The sequence below is a fragment of the Sturnira hondurensis genome, unplaced genomic scaffold (assembly GCF_014824575.4).
Source record: "Sturnira hondurensis isolate 20B ecotype Veracruz unplaced genomic scaffold, ASM1482457v3 Scaffold0009733, whole genome shotgun sequence".
Lineage (NCBI taxonomy): Eukaryota > Metazoa > Chordata > Mammalia > Chiroptera > Phyllostomidae > Sturnira > Sturnira hondurensis.
The window spans coordinates 6064177-6088007 of NW_028082364.1; the positions used below are offsets into that span (position 1 = coordinate 6064177).

The following is a 23831-nucleotide window of genomic DNA, read 5'->3' on the forward strand; positions in this document are numbered from 1 at the left end:
GCGAAGGCAGTGGCGTGGGGCTGTGAGACGGCGCCCCGTCTGTGGGGGCCGTGGCCCCACTGAGCACACCCTCCTGGGAGGGGCCTGCAACCGGAGCTGCTGTCCGTGCAAACTGTGACTCTGACTCGGAGCCCACGAGGCCCGTGCCAGCCCTTTGCCGAGTGCCTGCTCAGTGCTACGGACCAGGGACTCAGGGTGGGCAGACACGTCCCCATCTCAGCAGGGCAGGTGCCCACAGCGCCCTCAGGATAGGCTTGCCTTCTCCGAAAGGGCGTTCCGATGGCAGTGCCCACCTTCCCCGACCAGAGCCGCTGCACTAACACGGGCATGGGCGCCCTCACACAGCCTGGTTTCCATCCAACCTGTCCCTCCCATTGAGGAAAGGGACCAGTTGTCTCTCACCGATGACCACGGGGACGGGGCGTGAGGAGCTGGACATCAAGGACCTCATTCTGAGCCAGGACCCAGGGTGAGAGTTTAGGACCCCAGGACGTGGGAGGAACCATCGGTTTGGAGGTGGCCAGCTCACACCCAGAGTGGCTTCCTGTAGTCTCCACCCAGAGGGACAGCCCTGTGCGCCTTGGCCTGGCCCGCAGTCCCAGCGGAGCCTCTGCGTGGGTGCGGGAGAGAGGCGTGCGCCCCACGGAGGTTCTCCCAGGTGCCGAGCAGCACCCAGGACACGCGCGGGGCTGTGACTGGCAGGCAGGCTGGGCTCTGGGGGCGAGGCACCGGCGGAGCCCCACTGTCAGGTGTCCCGGGAGCAGTGCCACCCGGAGAGGTGCGCTGCTGGCCCGGCTCGGCTCGGCCTGCCTCGGCGGGAGGCGCCTGGGATGGGTGTGGAGTAACGGGCGAGTCGGCCCAGGGAGGGCGGAGCTTGGGTGGGGACCGTTACACTGAGTGGGGTGCCCAAGGGCACGGGCTCTGGGGGACACAAGGCAACCGCCAGGAGTGACTGTCCAGCTCTGTGCCCATGCCAGGCGAGGGACGGCGCTGCGAGGGCAGTCTGGCCCAGAGCCACCGCCGCGGAGGACAGGCCGCGGGAAACGCGGAGCAGCCGGCAGGTGCAGCGCACAGGGCCCGGGAGGCTGCTGTGTCCTGAGCCCTGGGTCTGTGCGGAGGCTGTGGCCCCGCCGCACCGTGTGAGGACTGGTGTGCGCACCAGTGCAGGAGCAGTAGGGCGAGAACAAAAGCAGAGGCTGCGGCAGTTGTCCCGGTGAGAGCGTGCCGGCCTGGAGGTGTGGAGGGGGGTGGGGTCCAGCCGCATCCCAGAGCACAGACTGGTGGGGTCCGGACGCAGTGGACAGGGGTGTGGGGCTGGGGGAGGGCGCAGGAGCCAAGGATGCCACGTGGGATTCCGGCTCGAGCGGTAGTGCAGACCCACTGTGGCCCGGTGACGGCTGCACCACGAGGTGGGAACAGAGTTAGGGTGAAAACCAGCCACAGACACAGTTGGAAGTCGCTCGGTCGGAAGGTGTCCGAGCCGGCCCGACGGAAGGGTCAGGGTTCAGGAGACGAGGCTGGAGGTCCGGGTACAGACGCATACAGAGCAAGGCTTTGTCTCTGGAGCAGATGGCCCCGAGCGCACAGGGGTGTGTGCTAACTCCTGGGAGGAGATACTGGGGGGCAGAGGGGAGTGACCGTGTAGACACTGAGGGGTCTGCTGGGCGGTCACCACCGAAGAGGACGGGACAATGGCCAGTGGGGCTGGAGGAAGGCTGAGAAGGGCAGTGTGGCTGCATCCGGGAGGCCCCAGCGGTGGGAGAGGAGGGGCCCCGGAGCAGTGGGCAGTGCACTGCATCGCGGACACATGCAGACACGCACACGTGCGGACATGCACACGTGAGGACACGTTCACGCTCCTGCTGTGCTCGACGCTCAAACCAGCTCCCAGTAGAGGCAGTAGGAGCCCATCTCAGGGCTTGCCCTGGGGGCAACGCCAAACCCAGCACCCTGCTCAGGGCGGGCCCTGTGGGCCCCAGCACCCAATCCAGGCTCTCGTGTGAGGCCCTGGACCCTGCCCTTGCCCCCAATGGCTCCCACTCGCCTGTGCGCTCTCCTAAAGCCAGAGCGGAGGTNGCACCGGCGGAGCCCCACTGTCAGGTGTCCCGGGAGCAGTGCCACCCGGAGAGGTGCGCTGCTGGCCCGGCTCGGCTCGGCCTGCCTCGGCGGGAGGCGCCTGGGATGGGTGTGGAGTAACGGGCGAGTCGGCCCAGGGAGGGCGGAGCTTGGGTGGGGACCGTTACACTGAGTGGGGTGCCCAAGGGCATGGGCTCTGGGGGACACAAGGCAACCGCCAGGAGTGACTGTCCAGCTCTGTGCCCATGCCAGGTGAGGGACGGCGCTGCGAGGGCAGTCTGGCCCAGAGCCACCGCCGCGGAGGACAGGCCGCGGGAAGAGCGGAGCAGCCGGCAGGTGCAGCGCACAGGGCCCGGAGGCTGCTGTGTCCTGAGCCCTGGGTCTGTGCGGAGGCTGTGGCCCCGCCGCACCGTGTGAGGACTGGTGTGCGCACCAGTGCAGGAGCAGTAGGGCAAGAACAAAAGCAGAGGCTGCGGCAGTTGTCCCGGTGAGAGCGTGCCGGCCTGGAGGTGTGGAGGGGGGTGGGGTCCAGCTGCATCCCAGAGCACAGACTGGTGGGGTCCGGACGCAGTGGACAGGGGTGTGGGGCTGGGGGAGGGCGCAGGAGCCAAGGATGCCACGTGGCATTCCGGCTTGAGCGGTAGTGCAGACCCACTGCGGCCCGGTGACGGCTGCACCACGAGGTGGGAACAGAGTTAGGGTGAAAACCAGCCACAGACACAGTTGGAAGTCGCTCGGTTGGAAGGTGTCCGAGCCGGCCCGACGGAAGGGTCAGGGTTCAGGAGACGAGGCTGGAGGTCCGGGTACAGACGCATACAGAGCAAGGCTTCGTCTCTGGGAGCAGATGGCACCGAGCGCACAGGGGTGTGTGCTAACTCCTGGGAGGAGATACTGGGGGGCAGAGGGGAGTGACCGTGTAGACACTGAGGGGTCTGCTGGGCGGTCACCACCGAAGAGGACGGGGCAATGGCCAGTGGGGCTGGAGGAAGGCTGAGAAGGGCAGTGTGGCTGCATCCGGGAGGCCCCAGCGGTGGGAGAGGAGGGGCCCCGGAGCAGTGGGCAGTGCACTGCATCGCGGGCACGTGCAGACACGCACACGTGCAGACATGCGCACGTGAGGACACGTTCACGCTCCTGCTGTGCTCGACGCTCAAACCAGCTCCCAGTAGAGGCAGTAGGAGCCCATCTCAGGGCTTGCCCCGGGGGCAACGCCAAACCCAGCACCCCACTCAGGGCGGGCCCTGTGGGCCCCAGCACCCAATCCAGGCTCTCGTGTGAGGCCCTGGACCCTGCCCTTGCCCCCAATGGCTCCCACTCGCCTGTGCTCTCTCCTAAAGCCAGAGCGGAGGTTTTCATCGGCAGCTCTGCAGCCCACCATGGCACTTTACCAGCTGTTTGGGGTCTGGGCCAGAAGTAAAGGTCGAGGACGTGAAAGTGCAGAGAGGAACCTGATGACGGTCCCCAGCCAGCCCTGCCGGCTACTCACTGTTCTCGGACAGCTCCACGATGTAGTGCAGGACCGGGCTGTTCCCGTCGAAGGGGCGGACCCAGGACAGCTGCACCGCGCGGCTGCGGGAGGGGTTCAGGCTGGCCAGGAGGTTCTGCGGGGCGTGCGGCAGTTCACTGGGACCCGGAGGGGCAGGAAGGACAGAGAAACGCACACGTCAGCGTTGGTGGTTAGCCAGTGCCTACACCGCGCAGTCATGGTGTGCAACGTGCTGAAAACGGAGCACGTGAAACACGCCCCGAACACGAACACTGCCTTCGCCTCTCACACGTGGTTCTGTCCTCTGGACAGGGTTGGCCTCAGTCCCTGGGCAGGAGCTGAAACGCCAGTGATGCCGTAACCGAAATCGGGCGGGGAGCACCAGCTTTCACACCGACTGTGTTTAACTGGGAAAGGCGGGCTGGTGATTCGCTCTGCGCCCGGGAGCCGTTCCTGGACACGAGGCAGCCAGACGAACAGGGAAGGCCGGGAGCTGCGACTGAGCTCGAGTCTCCGAGGCCGGGTGTCTGGAGTTTCCAGCTAAAATGCACACATGTGTCTTCGGTAATGTGGGTGCCTGGTCAGTGACAGCGAGAGGTCATCCTGGTGACACCTCCTGCTGGACCCTGGAGGGTCAGGAGAGACACTGAAAGGAAGATGTGGCGGGGTCGCTGACAAACCCCACAGATGAGTGATGGACACCTGGGTGAGGCCATGAGGTGGATGCGTGTCGAAGGAAGTGGATTCTGGAGTTGCTGACCTGGGGGTGCCCTGGGACGGAGTTTCCAGCCCGAGAGCCTGCTTCCCCCCCCAGGGCCTGTCCCCTTCACTCGTGGGGGACCTGAGTCCTGTTTTTAGCCTCCGCTTGTCCCGAGCCTGGGAGCAGGACCCTGTCTCGTGGCCACGAGCGGTAGTCTCTCTGTGGGCGAACGCTTCCAGGCACACCAGCCAGGGAGCGCGGACGCCCAGTGCCACCTGTCTGGCCCACTAATGAGTTCTGGTCTCTGTAAGCCATGATGACTGCTGACCTACAGAGGCCAGCGCAGAAGCCATAATTACACTCGATGTTTAAGTGCCCTCATTGCCCTTCGAAATTGAGCTGTTCTGCGCTGTGGCTACCTAAGAAACATCTCTCTCACCGTGCCTGCTGTTTGTAAACAAACATTTCTCATGTAGACGGTGACTTCAAATTAGAATGAGGAAGAATAAACCGGGGCCTGGAATGTCAGCTTATTTTCTCTTCGTCGCAAATTGAGTTTTAAGTTAGGAAAGGTGCTGTTGTGAAGACCGGGGTGGGGGACGGGTCACAGAGTGACAGTCAGGAGGGAGACCGTGGCTGGGTTGGCGGTTGCGGGAGCTGGGTGGCGTGGCTGACACGCATGTCAGGGTCCCAGTGAGGACGTGGGGGCACACGGCTGGGTTGGGCCAAGGCCACTCTTGTCCTTGAGGCTGGAAGAACCCGATGGGAGGCAGACCATGAAGGCCGGGTTGCTATTGCATTGAGGGTGTGCACCCTGTGGCCCATGAGAAAGCACACTGCTGCGCACCCTTCCTCGTGGCCTCGGTGGGGGGGGGGGGTTGCCGGAGCCAGTTCCTAACTCTAAGTCTCTCTTCCCACCGTGGGAAAAACGGAGGCTCTCACGCTCAGCTGCTGTCGCAATTCTCTCAGCCCCAAACGAGGGTGCTTAGTGACGACCCATCTGACAGGCACGCAGATGCCGTGTTCTCGGGGTTGGACTGCTTTGCGGGTGGCGGTCACCACTGGCTGGGCACCTGTCCAGGGGCCTGCTCGTCCAGTCGGGAGTGGACGGTGCACGGAGGGACCCGCGCACGGTCCCTCCGTGCACCCTTGGAGCCAGCCGAGGCTCACGCAGGATGTCTGTAAGTCCCTCCTCGAGCAGCGCAAAGCCATCAGCAAGAAGGCAGTGGGCCGGCCACCAGTAGCCACACTGAGCAGAAAAAACGGTGACCAAGAGTTGGAGATGGGGGACAAAGGAATAGATTTTTAAAGAAGATTGGGGAGAAAGACCGAGCATTGAAAGGCACTGCCTAGGGCGGCCAGGGACACCGTGGTGGTGATGCGTCCAGAAGCCACGCACCGAGGCCACTGCTGCCGGATGAGTCCCGCCCAGGACGGTGGCTGATGCGGAAGTGACCGCCAGGACTCAGAGTCCGAGGGAACTCAGGTCTCTCCTCGTTCCAGCCTCCCCGCGCTCTGAAAGCCCCTCTGTGAGACCTCGTGCTCCGTCTTACCTGTTTCTCACTGCAGAGGGCTTTTTAATACACATGGGAACCAAACTGTTTCTTTGAGTGATAAGTTTTGGTTATCTGGAAAATTAGGCCTTGTGAAATACTCGACCAGCCCATCAATAACTGATAACTGCGGCTCTAATATATTCTGAATCCGTCTCAGAGAATCTTATCTAACAGAGAAAGATGGCATCTTGGCATTGCCCTGCCAACTCTGAAAGCAGATAAATGATCAGCGGAGCGACTCAGACAGCGACAGGCAGACAGGGTGACGAATGACAGAGAGCAGAGGGACAATGCGCACGGAGCCCGGTGCTGAGTCACTGTGTAATTTAAGGAGATGTCGGTGGGGGGGGGGTGGAGTGGGGGGCGGCCCTGGCCCACCACAGCCACATCCAAAGGCTGCCACCACAGAGCCGCTGGTGGGAAGGAGATGCGTGGCGAGGCCCGAGAGAGATGCTTCGGGACAGGCTCGGGAGACAGCAGCCGGCAGGGCGGTGGCCGCAGGGCGCTGCTGGGGTGGGGGAGGCTCCGACAAGCATTTCTCTCCACACCCACTGCCCCCTCAGAGATGCACAGACGGGAACTCGTGAGACCTGTCTTCCTCGACTTCCCTCTGAGGACCATGATGGCGGGGCCTGACGATTCTCGGGGAACGGTGCGAACGGCTCGCTCCCCACCGGGGCTCTGTCGCCTGCAGCTGCAGGGTGAGAGCCCTCTCGGGGGCCGTGGACTGGGCTTCCCCTGCGCCCGGCTCACATAGGGAGTCTCCCATCTCGGGAGGGCGGCTGCAGCCCAGTGGGTCTGCAGGCGATGGAGCTAGTGGCTCCATAAAGGGTCTGGAGCCCCGCCCCTCAGTGAGCTCGGCACCGCCCTGCGGGTATGGAGACACGGTGCCTTCCTGCAAGGCGCCACCAGCTCCTAGGAGAGACGGGGCACACAGGGCCCGTGACCAGGGTGTGACTCTGACCCAGTGCTGTTCTCTGACAGGACCCAAGCAGGACCCTGTGGCGTTGCAAAAGCCTCCCCTCCCGGGGCCGGGATGGAGGCAGAGTCCCCTGAGTTAGTCCTCCTCCGTGACACCAGACCCGCAAGCCCACTCCTGCTGGGTTGCAGGCCCACAGACTCCGGTAGGAAGCCAGGTGGCGTCCAAGAGAGAAGCTTCCTGGCCCTGGGGGTGTGGGGAGAAGGGTGCTGGTGCAGAGAGCAGGAGGGCAGTTTGGTGAGACGGGGAGGAATGATGAGAGCGGTGACCAGTTGCCCGTCCGCCCACGCCGACTTCCAGGCCAGCACAGCCCGGAGGCTGGCTCGTTCAGGCCTCCCCACGGTGCTTCGAGGTGCAGGACCACGCACCCTGTTTACAGACGAGGCAACCTGTCCGCAGTCACGCAGTCTGTGAGGGGCGGGCTGGTGGCACCACTGGAGCCACCGTGCTGAGTGGGAGGGGACCTGGACCAGGCTCGCCAGGGGAGGAGGGCGCGAGGGCTGCCCAGGAGGGAGCAAGCTGGCGGCCTGCTGCTCTGAAAGCCACTCCGAAAGCTCCCGATTTCTATATTTAACGAAGCAGCTTTTAACGTGAGTGGGGAGGCAGCCCCTGGGCTCTCCTGAAGGACACTATTTGGCGGTAAGCACCTCTCCGTCACTTCAGCAGCGTGCGATTTTCCTCTTTTTTTCACTTTTTGTTGTCAACTGAGTAAATCACGGAAATGCCACCGGGCTCAGTTTGTAAGTTCTCTGTGCAGTGCCCGACACCCTGCAATCAGGAGTTATGATCGTGGTCATTACCGCTGTCACCGCTGAGGCTGCGGAGTTAGGACTGACGTGGGCCTGGGGACGCGCGCCACGCCAGAATCCGCCACTTCTGCCATTCATCCCGATTTGGAAGAGCGGCGTGTTCATCACACCGACGACAATTCACCGGGAGCAACGGCCGTCCAAATCAGTTCTGCAACCAGGTGTCCCCGAATTGGTTCGAGTCGCAGATCTGCGAATATTTCTATATTTGGAGATGAGGTGTTTCACCATTACGGGAAGCCTATTATTTTAGAGGCACTGCAACATTTGCTGAAAAATGCATTTTACTTAGAGGAAATCAAATAAGCGAATAGTAGGGAAGGTATGTAAATCGGCAGAACATAAAAACTGTGCAGAACGATAAGAGCGCACTATATTAGGAGCATGCAATTTAGCTTCTGCTGACAGGGGCCTTATGAAACACTAGTGGGTATTTGGTGCCAGTGATGGATGATGTGCGAGTTCTCAAAGGTGGCTTTGAAAATGCGATCAGCACGGTGGATTATGTGCAGTCAGTCACCAGCCCGGACTCCAGTGCTGTCAAAATATTTTTTAAAAATCCCCAACATGAGCTGCGACGGGAGGAGGAGAGAGACCCAGGGCTCGTTCCTGGGGGAAAGCCCAGGCGAGAGCCTTGACGGGGATGGAGGGCAGGAGTGAAGCCAGGAGGTGTTGCTAGTAGCACACACTCATCCGTTCGCTCCTGTGTGCAACCACGCACGTGCGTTCGCCGAGCGCCTGCAGGGCCCCCAGGGGCTTCCGGTCCATCCAGGAGGGAGCTTCCTCCGGGCATGGTCTGTGGGAAGCACCGTGGAGGCACCTGGTGCCCCCTTAGCAGGTCCTGAAGAATGGACAAGTGGGTCCTTCAGGGGGCCAGGGCGGAAGACATGCGTGTAGCCACGGAGGCGGCAGACCACGGGGGTGCCCTGTGGGGGCTCTGGAGGACAGAAAGAGCCGGATGGGCGGGCCCAACAGCAGATGCGGGGGTGGGAGCTTCTGCGTTTCCACACTCACTCACAGGGCTGGGGGCCGTCACACACAGCCTGTGGCCACAGCGCCAGGACCCCCAGCTGACCCTCTGGGGCTGTGGGCTCCTGCTGCTTTGCGACTGACTGGGGCGACCTTTGCTCCCGGCAAGGGAGCGACCTCTACAGAGAACAAGGGGGGGGTGTCATCCTGGAGACAGCCTGTCTGGGAGGCCAGAGGGGCCATGCTGGGTCCTGGAGGTGCAGACTGGGCCCACTCCACGGGGCACCCCAGCCCCGGGGCCACGGGCCAGCAGAGCTGCTGCTGACCCCCTCGTCCATGAGCGGGTCTGGGCCGCACACAGAACTGTGTGCTCAGCACTCAGCAAGCCCGCCTCTGCTCTCTGATCCCCTCGGCCGGGTCCAGGGGTTCAAACAGGAACGAGGAGTGGCCTTGTATTCAGTGTCCAGGCTCCACTTTTAGGGAATGAATTTTGACTACAGATTCCTCCCTGGATCAAGGTGAGCAGAGCCCGGCGACAAAAACCTCTCAGAACTGCCTTTGCTAACGGTCCGGCCAGTGCGTGTCAGCGGGGGCGCACGGGCGCCGGACGGAGCTGGCTGCTGCCCCAGCGCCCACCCTGTCTGCGCCTTTGCAGGGTTTACTGCGCACGTTTGTGCAGGGGAAGACCTGGGAGGACAGCGTTTTAAAAAGCAAATAAACAAAATCTGTCAGCAGGAGTTTCAGCGTCTGCCCAGGAACAGGGGGAACTGTGCAAAGTGAGCCGGAGAGGGCGGCTCCCCACCCTGGGCCCACGGGACCCCTGGGAAGGCCTAGAGTAGAAGTCACGGGCAGCCGACTGCATTTTCGGGATTCCTAACGACTTCAGGGGAAGTGCGGGTTTGCTCGAGAAGAGGCAGCCGGCACCAACTGCAACGCGAGGTCCGACCTCGCTGGCCCCAGCGGGGATCCCACCGAGGTTCCTCCCGAAGTTCTCAGGGGTGTGAAGTGGGAAGGTGGGCCCGCTGCTTCGAGACCTCAGGCAGGGACATCCGGCTGCCAGCGGAGAGCCGACGTGGGCGTCCCACGTGGGAAGTGCCAGGCCCTGGGAGAGGGGCGCGTGGCCCCTATGATGCAGGCAGTGGGGGGCAGCTCGGGGACACGGCGCGGACTCACATCACCTCCAGGCGGGCCGACCTGGAGTCGCTGCCCCCTTCAGAGACGACGGCGCAGGTGTAGTCCCCAATGTCCCCCGACCACGTTTGGCTGATGAGGAGGGACCCGTCCTTCTCCACCACGACTCTGGAGCTGCTGGACGGGCTGATGGCCACGTTGTCCTTCTTCCAGACGTAGCTGCAGCCAAGCAAAGAGCCTTGCGTCAGAGGGGGTCTTGAGGGAGGACCCCGCGCTGACCCTTCCCCGTCAGTTAGAAAGCAGGTGGCCAAGGACCTGTGGCCGCTCCAGAAACCACTCCCTGCCCTGGAAAAGCGGCCTCATCGTGTGCGCGGGGTGCGCACAAAAAAGGAAAGAAAAAAACGCAACCAGGTGTCTGGCTGACGATGGGGAAACCGACGCTGGAGGAGACACAGAACAGAGCGGGCACTGGAGCCGGCGGGCAGTCCCTGGGTTTAGAGACGGGAGTCCAGAGTCACGGTCCCACCTGTCACCGGCCCAGGAATGTCCCGAAGGACAAGTCCTGCCGGGAGAGGAGGCCACGACTGTTTGAGAACTCCCCAGAGTGGAGTCCCCCAGTTTCTGAGGGGACAAAAGGCAGATCGCACCCCAGAAACATGTTTCCTCAAAACCAAACTGTTCTGGCAGACCGTCCCCGACGCCGCACTCCTCCCGTTTCATCTACGGCAGCGTGAGCTCAGCTGTCTTTCCAAACACAGACTCGGCTGCACAGCCTTTGCATGTCAGTGGGCGGGGCCCCCCACAGCGGGGGGGCGGGAGAGCGGGCTGTCCCCCCAGAATAAAGGCCTCTGTGCACAGGGATGGCGCTCGCCCCCCCTTGCCCCAACCTCCGTCTGGGACAGAGCAGGACCCACTCCACGGACGGGAAGGAGGAGACGGCTCAGCTTGGGTGCAGCCTTTGGCAATGACTGCCGTTTCAGGCCCGGTGCCCCTGGGGCAGAGCAACCCTGGGACAAGGGGGCCCAGGAATGAGCCCTCTAGCCCCATCCTGGGACGGACTGTGCGTGAGTCTAGTCACTCGCACAGAAAGTTCGGGGAGAGGCACAGAGGCAGGGGGTCGGGTGAGCTTGGCCCCGAAGGCCAGCGCTGGCCCTCGCCCTCCGGGGAGGTCTTCGCAGCTCGCTGAGGAGTGAGCGGGTGCCCCCAGGGGTGGTGGCCTTCTCTGAGACGGCCTCTGAGGGCCTCTGGGAAGCCCTGGCTCCTTAATGTTTGTGTTGCATTCGGGGCCCTTGTGACTAAACTGGAGCAGGTTTTGGGCCTGGGCGCCCCCCCCCCCCCACGCCGGAGGGCCAGGTGCAGGCGTGAAAGTTCTCAGCCAGACGCCTGCCCGAGAGGAGTGGGGGACAGCGGAGCCCCCCACCCCAGCCGGCCTCCAGTGCCCCTCCCTCTGCCCACAGGGGGGCTCCAGAGTGTAGGGGTGTCTCGAGCGGACCACTGGGCCAGAGCGCAAACACTAGGATGCTCTGTCTTTCTAGACTGAGGTCCATGTCTGCGTCTGAAAATTAGAGCAGCTCTGAAAGCTGTGAGCCTGTGGGAAGACGACGGCCACCGCGCATTCCCCTGCGCTGTCACGCTTTTCCCCGTGACTTTCCTGCCTGAGCTCCAGTAAGGACGGGGGTTACAGCTCATTTCATGACTCTCTGAGTCACCCACGATCTGCCCTCCAGCCACATCAGACAGGGGCCTCCCTGCTCCCTGCTCCCGACACAGCCCCCCCCCGCCCCCCGCACCAGAGCAGGGAGAGGCCCTCTTGGGGCCAGCAGGCCGGCACACACACTGGGCTTTCCTTTCACCGAGGGCCGGCCTCTGACGCGGGCGTCGCACACACAGGGCATGAACCTCGGCAGGAAAGCCGCGGCGGGCTCACGGCCCCGAGGCACAGAGCGGGACACGGGGCTGCCATGGGAGACGGGGAACGTGTGATGAAGGATGGGGCCCGCGACTGTGCGGCGCCACGGTCAGGGGTCTGTGGCTGCAGTCAGAGGACGGAAGAGCCCCAGATGTGGTAACCGAGGGGGCTGACCGGAGAGAGACGCGGGGGTCGTGAGCGGCTCCGCAGCGCAGCGTGGCTGTGGTCCCCTTAATCACCACGAGGTCCTCTGGAGGGTGGACGATGGATGTCCGGTCTGAAAGACACACAAGCCACAGGTCAGACAAAATGACACGCTGGAGCCACCTCCCCTGGGGGCAGTGAGTTGGTCGCCTGACACCAGACGCTTCCCCCTATCATGGAGACACCCGTACAAGTCACAGCACTCGGGTCTCGGCAGGAGGTTGGAAGAGGCCTCCCGCCCTCTCAGGCCGTCCCGGGAGCTCTGGACACGGGGGAGGCGGCATGAGAGGAAGGTCGCCTGCACGTGGTTATTACGCCTTCACTCTTAGGGGAACGTCTTGATCCTTCCCAAGGGTAATCGGCACTCTGGTGACCGACTGTGCGCCTCACACCTCCTGGCTTGTTTTATTCAGTCCTCACAACAGTCTGGCCAGGGCCGCGATGGTACCACCCCTGGTTTTCAGCATGGAGCGATGCTCAGAAATACAGGGGTTTGCCGGACGTCACCCAACCAGGAAGCAGTGGGTCTGGTGCCCCAGGCAGGCCCGCAGCTGTGCCCAGACCAGCAGCTGCCCCACGAGGTGCAGCTGCCCTAGCGCGGGCCCTGGCCACAGCCCTGTGGCATGCATGACCCAATGGCACCCTCCAGGGTGGACGTTGCTGGGGCACCAGGAACAGAGCCTGGAGTGTGGGGGTCACCGAACTGAGCTCGGGGCCCAGCCCGAGCACCTGCCAGCGGGCAGCTGCAAAGTATCGCTGAGCTTCCGTTTCCTGTGTGTGGAAGGGGGACCGTGGACGCCCCCAGGCCAGCGTGGCTCCTGGCACCCCACTGTCATTCTGACCTTGGACTTGGCAGAGCCACACAAGTGCCTGGTGAGTGACCTATCCAAACGCAGACATTGGTTTGTCACCAGCCTTTAGACACACGGCTAATTTTAGGGACCAGGATGAATTGGAAGTGGCTGACGGCGTCAACCACTGGGTAGGACAAAACCTCCTTTGCAACACTTGACGGCCCCAGGGAACGGCCTGCTCTGCCCTGGACTCAGGGTGTCTTCAGGACAACCGATGCCTTAGAAAGGCCACGTGTCAACGGGACACCAGCAGTCTCAGGAGAGCCTACATGGGTATGAAGGGAAGCCTAAGCTAGGTTCTTCAAGGGCCGCATTGGGAAGCACCATTCACTCAGGCAGTTAAATTTTTCTCTTCTCGTAGAGACGGCTTACAGAGATCGGGCAGTTATTCCCTCCCCCTCTTTTGAATAATGACTTTTTAGTGAGAGAGACAGGGCTGAAGTGGAGAGGAGGAAGCTTATGGGTGAGCGAAGGTGAGCACAGAGGGCGGGCAGAAGTGTGGGCAAGCCAACCCCTCTGTTCCGGACAACAGCCTGCTCCGCATTTCAGGGACCCACGTTACCGACAAGACAAGAACAAACGGAAGCTATAGAAACGAACGTCCCTCTCGGTTCACTCCTCGTGTCTAGGAAACATTAATATTTTGTAGGCCGAGAGTGTTCTGGTTGGTTACAACAGTAGTATAGGAAAGAAATGTCCTTTCTCTAGGGTTTTAATTCTTGGCTTGGCTTCCTTACATAATGATTATAAAATTAATCAACCTGTCAGTTTTGTTATTCGAGCTACTCGGGGACAGTGTCCGTACTCTGCAGACTGGGGAAGGTCGATCTTTGTTTGACCTCTCCTCAAATGCCCCCTTTAAATCACGGGACACACTTCCTAATTCTTTTTTGGAAACTGAAAAATTAATTACTCAACAGATACCTATATATCAGTTGTAAAAATAACCACTGTCCTCTGATTGAATCAGAGGGCCCATGGGCACTGTGGCGTCCCTAAACACAGAGGACATGGGGACGCAGCCGCAATGAGGGCGGGGCCCCCGGGGTCTTACTCCACACAGTGAGCGTGGCCGACGCGCTCAGGGCTCCCTCCGTGTTGGCGGCATAGCAGGTGTAGTTGCCGGCATCTCGGATGGAGACGGGGGTGATCTGCAGACCCCCAGACTCAAGCAGCATGAACCGAGGAATCCGCACGGAGCCGCTGGCCAGAGTGTGGTTTCCTGAAGAGCAGCAGAGAAAACAGGGGTGTCAGACCTGTGACACTTGAAAGAAGGTCGTGCCCAGAGCCCCAACCAAGGAGATGACTCCAGGAAAGGCCGGCGTGTGAAGTGGGGACGCTCAGCACAGACAGGCCAAAGCCGTGGCCCGCGGCAGTCTGTACGGTCACGGACCGAGACACCTCGTTGTCCAGCACTGTGAGATTCAGGGGGAGAGGCCGGGGTCGGTGGCCGAGACTGCCATCTCTGGGGGCCGACTCTGAGTTTGAGTCATGCCTGCGTGCGTGCGAGACATCTCTGCAAGCTCTGCGTGCGTTCTCCGTGGGGCAAAACAAACACGTGACGAACAGAGGAACCCTGCCCTTCTGCTTCCTCTGCCGTTTCCCAGGTCTGTCCCCTGCGGTCTGGGCGCATGGGCCACACTTCCGCGGTTTTAAACCAGGAGCGTGAAGAGGGCCTCAGTTTTGACGTCCCACCAGGAACGGTCCGCCCTGTGAGACCGGTTAACGTGCACCGACACAGGTCAGCGCAGACTTGTCAGCGACGAGCGCCTGGAGCGACGGGGCGGTGGGCACTGCCGAGCAAGCCGGGGCGGCGCCCCCTCCACAGGAAGGGGACACAGAGGGCAAAGGGCCTCCACGTGTCCAGTGGGGAGGACACGGCCATCCTGTGTGAGAAGCAGGTTCTTTATTGAAAAAAAAAAGGCTACGATTCTTAATTTGTAACATTCCCGAGGGAGAGCGTCGTGGTTTCAGTCTTTCCCAGCAGCGCTTCTCCCATCCCAACACTGGGGACCAAAGGGGCCCCAGGCCCCCGGCAACTGGTGACGGGTTTAGACAGAGGGCAGTAACATTCGATTCAATTTCACCGGTTTTTAAAAAGTCTGTTTTAACAAAGGCCAGACCGTAAGCTCTGGGAAGGTGACAAGTGTCTTGCCTGTCTCACTCATCCTGGTGCCTCGGGCATTTGGAAGGGACCCTGGCTCCTCAGTCCTCCCCGAACGAGAGTCGCTATGACAGGACCTGCCACCTACCTCTCCTCCACGTGATGGCGGGTTTAGGGGCCCCGGACACCCCACACCGCAGTGTGGCTGTCGTCCCGTCGGTGACCGTGGTGTCTACCGGAGGCTGAGTGAACGCCGGCGCGACATCTAGGCAGGGCAGTGGGAGGGGACATGGTCAGTGTGCTGCCTCTCAGAGACACCACCACCGGCCGGGTGCACGGTCCACGCGGACTTTCATAGAACCCATCTCAGAGGTGACCACAGTGAGAGACATGAGCCCTCCTGGGGTGCCGACCACCTTCCCTGACTCCTCGCCCAGGGCCACAGGGAGATGCAGCCTCCCGACATAGCAGACCCCGTGGGCGAGGCAGGGCTCCCGGGAGCTGCTTCCATGAATGTCAAAGGAAGACATCTGTTTGAAGGAATCCAACAAGCTGCTTTCATTACTTAAAAAAGAACCCCAAAACTAAAAAGCTGATTTTTGAATGTTGGATATTGCCCAAACATGGCACTTTCACATTTCCAGGATCAGCTCTGAAAGTTGAAATGACTGGCTGTCAAGGGTTCAGTAAGGAGCTCCCGGGAGGTGTGGTGGGCCTGGCCGCAGGGGTCTTGCTCACGGAGACCACACCAGCGCAGGCTCGCCCAACAGTGCTGCTGTGACAGCAGTGACGCTGGAGTCCCTGAGCAGCAGTCGCCTGTGTCCCCCAGACGCGAGACGGAGGGTCCTGTGTGAGGACCCCTGCCTGAGGGCCTGGGCCGATGACCCAGGAGGAGAAGGGCAGGACTGCAGGTAGCCAGGGCCCAGCTGCCGCCTGCCCCTCCCTGGTGGGTCTGCCCTCGAGCCCAGCAGGTCCTGCTGGTTCTGCTGCTAAGCACAGCTGGGCCCATCCCTTCTCTCTCCTCTGGTGCCACCACCTGGACGGGCCCAGGCCTCTGCTGTCCCTCTCACAGTCTGCTCTGCCCCCTGCTGTGGGTGTCCCCTGAAAGTGCCGAGTGACACCCTGCCACCCCTGCTCACAGCCCCTGGGGCCCCGCCTCCCCCTCCCCTCCTCCTACTGACACCCCTGTTCCCGGGCAGGCTGGGCCTCACCTGTCGCCCTTCTCCCTGAACACACACCTGCCTAGTGCGTCCCTCTAAGATGCGTGCAGAAGTCCTCCCCTCCACCCACAACATGCGTATCCCCAGCACTGCCACCTCAGGCCCCTCTCTCCTTTGGACCTCGGCCACGGTGTCCCTCAGAGCGACCTCCCTGTCACCGCGAGCTGGCCTGGTCCAGCGTCCCAGTCCTTCAGTCTCCCCCACGTCCTCCGCCCCCGTCACAGCTCCGTCCCCAAACCCAATGGACCCACGGGGCCTGACACGTGCTCAGTAAGTGTTTGCTACATGAGCGGTAAATATTGACTGCTCTACATCAAATTTTCATCCCATTAAAGGTGTTTTGATGTGAAAAGAGTCCATTTTGCTAAACCCTGCATTTAGAAATCATAATCATTTATTATCTGTTCGCTTTCCAGTTGTCATGGTAACCAGTGTAAGCAGCACTTCCTTCTAAATTTCCAACCCGATCCTCCAAGAACCCCGTGAGCTCGGCTGGCTCCATTTTGACCGCAACGTGGAGGCTGAGAAGTGAAGGGAAGCGCCCCAGGTCTCTGGCTGCGGGAGGCGTCGGCCTCCCTGTCCGGACCCCCAGGGCAGGGGGGGGGTGGGTGTCACTGCCCGCTCCTGCAGAGACAGCTCCACCGGAGCCCGGCCACGCCCACTCGCCCGGGGGAGGCGAGTCACGTGATAAAGGCCACGCCCCTCAGCGCTTGCAGAGGCCCCACCCCCACCCCTGGCCCCGCAAGAGCCGCTCTAAGTAGTCCCAGTTGGCCAACGTCCGTCCGCCCGGTGTAAGCGCCCAGTCTCATTTCTACTCTCTGAGTCCTAACTAGGTGATGGACTTGACCCCTGGGCGGGGTTCGAGGAAGCGAGCCGGTCTCCCGTCTCCCGAAGCGTCTGCACGAATCTATGAACATTCCATCCACCTCTTAGGAGTCGAGCCCTCTCCCCGGGAAGGGCGAACGTGAGTGGCGAAGGTCTAGTCCTGGGGCTCTGCCTTGTCACAGAACAGACATGACAGCTGTGGGAGGTGGCGGAGAGAGCCCGCGGGTGCGACGAAAGCCTTCACCGCTCTTAGGTTTCTCCGAGTGCCCAAGTATTTACATTAATGGGGTCATAAAAGAAATTCACAGAAGAACTATCATCGTTCACTAAAACCACAACAGAGAGCGAATATTTTAAAAATGGAAAAATGATCAAAAGGTAAAGGTTAGGAATGGGCTGTTCGGGGGACGTCCAGAAGAATGGGGTTTTCCTACTTCTGGGTACGGAGGGAGCTTGGGAGCTGGCCCTCCGGTCCCCACCGGGCCCACGGGCGCCTGTGCCGCCCAGGCAAAGGTCAGGAAGCTCTGGCCTCTCTGAGGGTCCGTACTCACTGGTGACATCCAGGTAGGTGGAGGTCTGGACCTCGCCTCCTGCGTTGCTGGCAAAGCACTGGAAGACCCCCGAGTCCTCGGGACGCAGCTTCTGGATGCGCAGGCCCCCGCCCGGGAGCACTCGGTACCGGGGGTGCGGCAGCGGACCGATGCGTGCCGCGTCCTTGTACCACTGTAGGGCCGGCAGCGGGACCCCTGCGGAGGGGAGGGGACAACGGGCGTGACCAATCACACACGGAGGACTGAAAAGCAGTCTCGCAACGGGCATTTCCGGCGTTACTTTTCTCACAGGAAGCAAAGGACCTCTGGCTTCCAGCGGGAGGGCGGGAGCGTCGCCCAGCCCCAGCGGAGGCCCTTCCAGGTGGCTCTGCCTGGACGAGGCTCTGTGTGGACGAGTGAGTCCGCTGGCTTGACTTCCAGGCAGACGGGGTAGGCATGCAGGTCCCTGCTGTCTCAGGGCCTATTCTGTCACTCAGGCTTGGGGACAGTCGCCAGGGTGGGAGATGGGAGGAGCCAGCTCCCAGGTCTGCCACGTGGGCTGAGCATCCCGTGGTCCTGCTCCTCAGGTTTGGAAAGGAGGGGACTCTCGGGACTGGACAGGTTGTGGTGAAGCGTCATCAGGTCAGGCATCGGGTCAGTCTGGACAAAACCCAGGCACACAGACCCTGCCAGGCACAGAGTGCCATGTGGGCCGAGTCCTTGTTTGCTATGACAGCTAACAACAGTCCCAGTGAGTGGCACCTCTTAAGCGGCCGCCCCTAAGGAGGTGGGCCTCACCTATCTGAGCGGAGTCTCCTGGGGCGAAGGGGCCGTGTATCAGGTTCAGGAACGAGGGCAGGAGCCGCATTTGGTTAGAGGTCCAGGAGACCCAGGGGCATTAAACTGTGGACGTGGGAAGAGCTGCCTGGACCCGAGACAGACGCGCATGCAGTGAATGCGGAGGGGGGGCTGCGGGATGGCTCTCTCCTTGAACCCCGAGAGCAAACTGGGCCAAGAGCACGGCCGAGACTTTGACGGAGAGAATGGGTGGGCTGGGCTGAGGCCAAAGGCATGGCCCGTCACTTCTGGGTGCCCCTTCCTCGTACTCATGACACCCTGGTGACTCGGGAGCTGTGCCCGGGCCAGCCAGCCTGCCCTGCAGAAGGTACATGGAGGGGCAGAGCCTGGGCTGGGCAGGGACTGTCCCCCGCCTGAGTGAACTGGGGCCCACACGGCTCTGCCTCCGTGGCTGTGGCCACACTGCAGCCCCGGCAAGCGAGCAGGCAGCCGCTGTGCCCCAGAGGCCGCCCCACATGGAGCAAGCCCCGACCAGGGAAACGCCCGGCTCCTCCTCTGGGTTCTTTCCCGGGTGCCTAGGCGGCCAGCACAGGGGGGGAGACCGCTTCCTTGGGACTCTGCCCTGAGCCTTCCTGAAGCCACCACGAGGAGTAAACTGAGACCCTGGAGAGGCTGCCCACTGTCCTGAACTCTAGTGGGCCTGGCGCTGGCTGGGGCCCAGCTGGCGGGGGGCGGGGGAGGCACAGACAGAGCGAGGCTTCTCTGCATCTCGGACGGTTCCGTCCCTGGGTTTCCCCAGGTAGACAGTCGAAGTGAACGTCTCCACGTGGTGCGTGGTGGAGAGCGCACCAAAAGCTCTTCATTTAAGGTGCTAGGTAGGTGTAAAGTGCCTTCTTTTAATAAATAAAGTTAGCGTTGTGGAATATTTCAAGATAATGTGTTCCCAGATTCTGTTCTCTGCTTAATTACATTTCTTGTCACTTTTCATTAGATCAGGAAATTAAAAAAACCCATTTCAAGGTAAATGCCTAGCCAGTTTGTGTAAACGCCAGCTGCAATCCCATGGTGCAGCTCTCACGAACAGCCCCTTCGAGCGTGGCCGCAGTCTCGTGGTCAGAGTGAAGCAGTGAATTATGTGACGGCCACGCCACGTGGAAGACCGGTGCAACTGTTCATAAGTATGCACCCAACAAGCAGGTCACCTGCGGAAATCGTGTCGAAGGAGCGCTCCCTTCCCGAGGGGACATCGTCAGAGGTCCTTTACTGAGAAACGACTGCTGGCGGAGAGAGACCCGGGAGCCTTCCTCTCGGGGCGATTTCTCGCCCCTCCGCCCACTCACCCCTCAGCACTGCGGGCGGCTTCACTCGCAGAGCTGCTGGCCTTGAAAAGCCGGTGTTCGCAGAAGGAAGGGAACAGCGTGACCATTGCAGGGACCATTTAGGATTCCTGGTCCTCCTCCCCCTCCGCCCCTCCCCCGGCCGTCTGAGGGAGAGCAGACAGGGAGGGACAGGGACAGGGACAGAGTGGAGCGGTGAACCGCAGCCGCCAGGGGCCGCATGGGGGTTAGAACGGGCTGCTCGGCCTTCGGGGCAGGTGCGGCTGCCGCCGGAAGAACAGTGGACAGAGGAGGCTGTGCGTCACTCGCCGACCCACAGCTGGCATCGGCGCTGTTCAGAGTGACACCACCACCCTTTTCAGGCACGGAGGCCAGCCTGCAGGCGCCTGCAGGTGTTAGTGGCGTCCGGGGCCCAGTGCTCAGGCAGGAGCCAGCGTCCTGCCCGAAGAAGCACTTGCTTTGGTGGCCGATGGACTTGGCTGTGGGTCCCTCCCGTCTCCACGTGACCCTTGGGGGGGCACCTGCCCGGAGTTGAATGACAAGGCCTCCTCGCCAGATGCCGCAGATCTTGCAGGCAGCATCTCACTGCACAGCCTCCCTGGCCTCCTGGCTGGGGGCCCTGAGCGCATCGGGGACCCCACTTTCCGGGGCGTTGTTTTCGAATGAGTCTGGGGAGATAACACCCGGTCTCACACAGCTGGTTTTTGGGTTTACAAAATCACTAGGAGCCGTGGCCTCCGAGTGCTTCGGAGGAAATACCTGCTCTCGAGACCGACAGATGTTTACATAAAAAAGGCCCTTTTCATCTCGGACAGTCTCCGGAGCACTGCCCTGGCCTTCGCTCGGCAGGTTATTTAGAGCCTGTCTCTGCCAGGGGTGCAGGGTGACCGCCGGTGCTGCTGGACGTGCAGTGGGGACCGTGCACAGCTAGGAGCCACGGCATGGGGACGAGGGCTGCGGCTGGCTGAGCGACGCAGGTGAAGCTGACCCAGGGCTAAGACGGCAGAAGACAGGAAGGTTGCCTGTCCAAAGAATTCAACTTTAAAAAAAATCCTCATCCAAGGATATGTTATATTGATTTTAGAGACAGGGGGTGTGGGGGTGGGGGAAAGAGAGAGCGTGAGAAACATTGATTGGTTGCCTCCCTTACACGGCCTGATGGGGGTCGAACCCGCCGTCTTTCGGTGGGTGGGAGGGAGGGCGCTCCAACCCGCTGAGCCACTGCCCAGGTGCCTGTTTGAAGAATCTGGAACCACCTGTCTGTCTCAGAGCCGATGTGCTTGCGGGTCCCATCACTTCGGGGGTGAGAATGAACTTCCTGCCCTAAGTCTGGGGGGCCACGCTCCCGTGGGTCAGAGCGCCGGAGGGAAGGAAGAGGACGAGGCAACTCGGGGGCTCCTGGGCTTCTCTCAGGTGCGTGTTGCTGTCCCGGCTCTGGGGTGAAGAGCGAGGTCATGCACCTTCCCGAGGTCACCCGCCGAGTGACCGAGTGCTGCTCTGCCCCCCCCCGCCCCCGTTTCTAACCATCGCACTCAGGGAGTCCCTCTAACGGTGGCGACCCCCCCTCCCGCCGCAGCCTCCCCACACTCACCCATGGCTCCGCACGCGATGTCCACGGACGCCTCCACTTCCACCGAAATCCGACTCTCCGGCTCCGCAGTGAAGTACGGTGGCTCTTCAAACGAGAAAAAAGCAAAGAGCCCCTAAGCAAAGGAGGCGTGTTTCAGGAAGCTCTCCCGCCTAAACGAGGCCGAACTCCTCCTGAACACCGGTTTCGGAAACTCCATCTGCTACCAACACGTGGGCAAAGTCAGGACTCTGCGAGCAGAGGGCAGCTCGCACGCTCAGGGCGCGGGGGCCAGTTCCTGCTGAGGGTGACGGCAGCTGGCTACTTTCTGGGCTTAAAGCACGGAATGCCTAATTCAGACGTTAGAAGGACTGTCCCAAGAGGTTCCTAAAGGTGGACATTCACCGCACACTATTATTTTACAGGCTGGTTCCCTTCAGCGTCTGCACTGAACAGCACGAGGCATGCTGACCCATCAGTCAGGTTCTGGCCCACACCAGGGCAGTGTGGCCTATTAACATATCTTTAAAAGTCCTAGCCGTTCTTCTCTAAAATATAGATTTAATACTTCAGTGGAACACAACATAATAGCTAAGAGCAAAAGGGAACAGGGCCTCTCATCCATCTTCAGCGGCAAACCCTTAACCACCTGCGTAGCTCTGGATACGCCGCTCGCCCATTCAACCAAAAAAAAAATAGCCGTTGTACTAAACAGTGAATTTCCTCGGAGAATAAACTGCGATATTTTGTCTCAGTGTACTCAGCAGAAATGCAACGGTGGCGTGGCCAGGCTCGTGGAGGGCTGAGGTGGCAATGGTTTCATTGTCACGACAAGAGGCTCCTGTCCCCGCTTTCTGGGGGTTCACTGACTTCTGGGCGCCGTCTGCCAGAGGGGGTCACGTTCATCCTGACAGGCGCCACAGCCTGGCCAGCCTCCGGTGCCGACTGCATGCTTAATATGGGGGGGGGGCTGAAAAGGGGGAAGGGGGGACAAGAGCCCAGCATTTCGAAGAAACGGTTAAGGACAAAGGGTGAAGGCTCCTCCACGGAGGCAAAGCCGGACATCAGTTTTGCAGCCGCGGGGACCGTCCGGGCAGAAGCAGTCTGGGTGAGCGCCCCGGCCGAGGCGTGGCTGCAGGTGCACGAGACGGAGGCGGGGTCTGTGGCTCCGTTCGTGTGGGTGGACCAGGCCTAACGAAGTACTGCAGAGGCTGCACGCTGTTCTTTCCAGGCTGGCCTTGGCCCCAGCGCTCAGACGCTGACACCCAGCCTGGCTCTGCCGTGGGTCGGTAAGGTGTCGGCAGCAGCATTTCCAGTCTGCTCCACCCGCTCGCCCTGCACAGCCCGAGTGCCGGCCACGCCCTGCCACCACCGCACACGCCGTCTGAGCACAGGGGTGAGCGGGGAAAGGGGGCCGCCTGTGCCTGTGATTGACGTCTTCCGGCTCTAATGAAACGTTCCAGCCTGCGTCGTGGGGCAGCCCCATGCAGCGGCAGGAGACGGCAGGGAAGGGCGCCAGGGTCCTCTACTCAGCCCCTCCCACGGCAGCGCCCTGCAACGGTGGACCAGTCACAGCTGACAGGGCACAGCCGAGAGTCACAGGAGCACGTGTGACATCTGAGAGGCATCTGGGGGGTGCACACTCACTGACCAGGTGAGGTGGGACCCGGACGAAAGACCAGTCATCCAAGCACCTGGCATTTGCAGGTGCTGAGGTCTGAAAGACGAGGGTCACAGTCTCAGGGTGGTGTCCCCCAGAAGCAGACCCTGAGACCAGGTTCACTGCCAGCACCTTCCTTGGGAGATGACAAAACACCCTGGGGAGAGCAGGCGGGCAGCTGGAAAAGAGCCCTGGTTGAGGCAGCTCCCCTGTACGGGGTGGGGCCTCGCCCGGCAGGGAAAACTCCAGAAGCCAGCACAGAGCGCGACCTCTGAAGGTCATCCCCGCCATAAGGACTCTTGCCACCATCCAACGCCGGTGACGGCTGTTCCTGGGAGGGTTAATCCCGAGCACTTCCCACCTGCCACACACGGGCACCAAGGCTGCACACAGGGGTGGGCAGGTGCGGGGGGGCGTGCTGGCGGAGCCCCGCGGCTGGTGCTGCCTGCGAGGAGGGGCCACAGTCAGACGCCGGTGCCCTGTTCTCGCCTCAGAGATCGCGCAGTACAGCAGGGGGCGCCAGGCCGAGTAAACAGTGCGCACGTCTGTCTGGTCTCATCAGTGAGGACTAGAAGGGATCGGAAGCCAATTTGTCTGCGTTTTCTTCCATCTCGTGTTCGTAAGAGAGCTTTTTCCAGTGTCCCCACGGTGACAGCCAGGAAGCTGGTGAGGTTTCCCAAGGACCCCCTCCCTGATTGCTGGGCTCGGGGTGACAAACTCCCGAGTCTCTCTCAATTGACAGAGGCCTTTCAGGCGACTCAACCACAAAATCCCACCTGTCACAGCAAATTCTCAGGAATAAGAGGGGATCGAAGTGGACACCGTGAAGAAGAAAGTGGTTCCCTGTGCCTTTAAACGGCAGGCAGAGCCGTGGAAGCTCCAGAGAGGACGAGCAGTCTGCTCTGGAACTCGGATGCAAACGCAAGGCCAAGTCCATGTCAGAGATTTAAATATTTTTAAAAGAAATTATGATGGAAACAAACATTCTCGTTTACAAGGAGATAAATTTCTTCTCCTTTAAATTACCTTCCACTGTTCGAACGCGACGTAGTCCTGTCTACTGGAGATTCACACCAGCAATTTTAATTCTGGTTCAATCTGTAATGTGCTGTGCTCA

At 61.3% G+C, this 23831-nt stretch overlaps 1 protein-coding gene across 1 annotated transcript in view; it reads right to left on the bottom strand.

Moving 5' to 3' along the window:
• The window catches only part of SDK1 (sidekick cell adhesion molecule 1), a 340546-nt gene that overhangs the window by 113174 nt on the left and 203541 nt on the right, over window positions 1–23831 (bottom strand). The window contains exons 6-12 of the mRNA XM_037057908.1: window positions 21079–21162; window positions 17374–17568; window positions 14926–15042; window positions 13728–13895; window positions 11790–11892; window positions 9749–9925; window positions 3563–3699 (exon numbers count right to left, since the gene is read on the bottom strand). Of these exons, the coding sequence (XP_036913803.1) occupies window positions 3563–3699; window positions 9749–9925; window positions 11790–11892; window positions 13728–13895; window positions 14926–15042; window positions 17374–17568; window positions 21079–21162 (981 nt within the window). The remainder of the gene's footprint in view (window positions 1–3562; window positions 3700–9748; window positions 9926–11789; window positions 11893–13727; window positions 13896–14925; window positions 15043–17373; window positions 17569–21078; window positions 21163–23831) is intronic.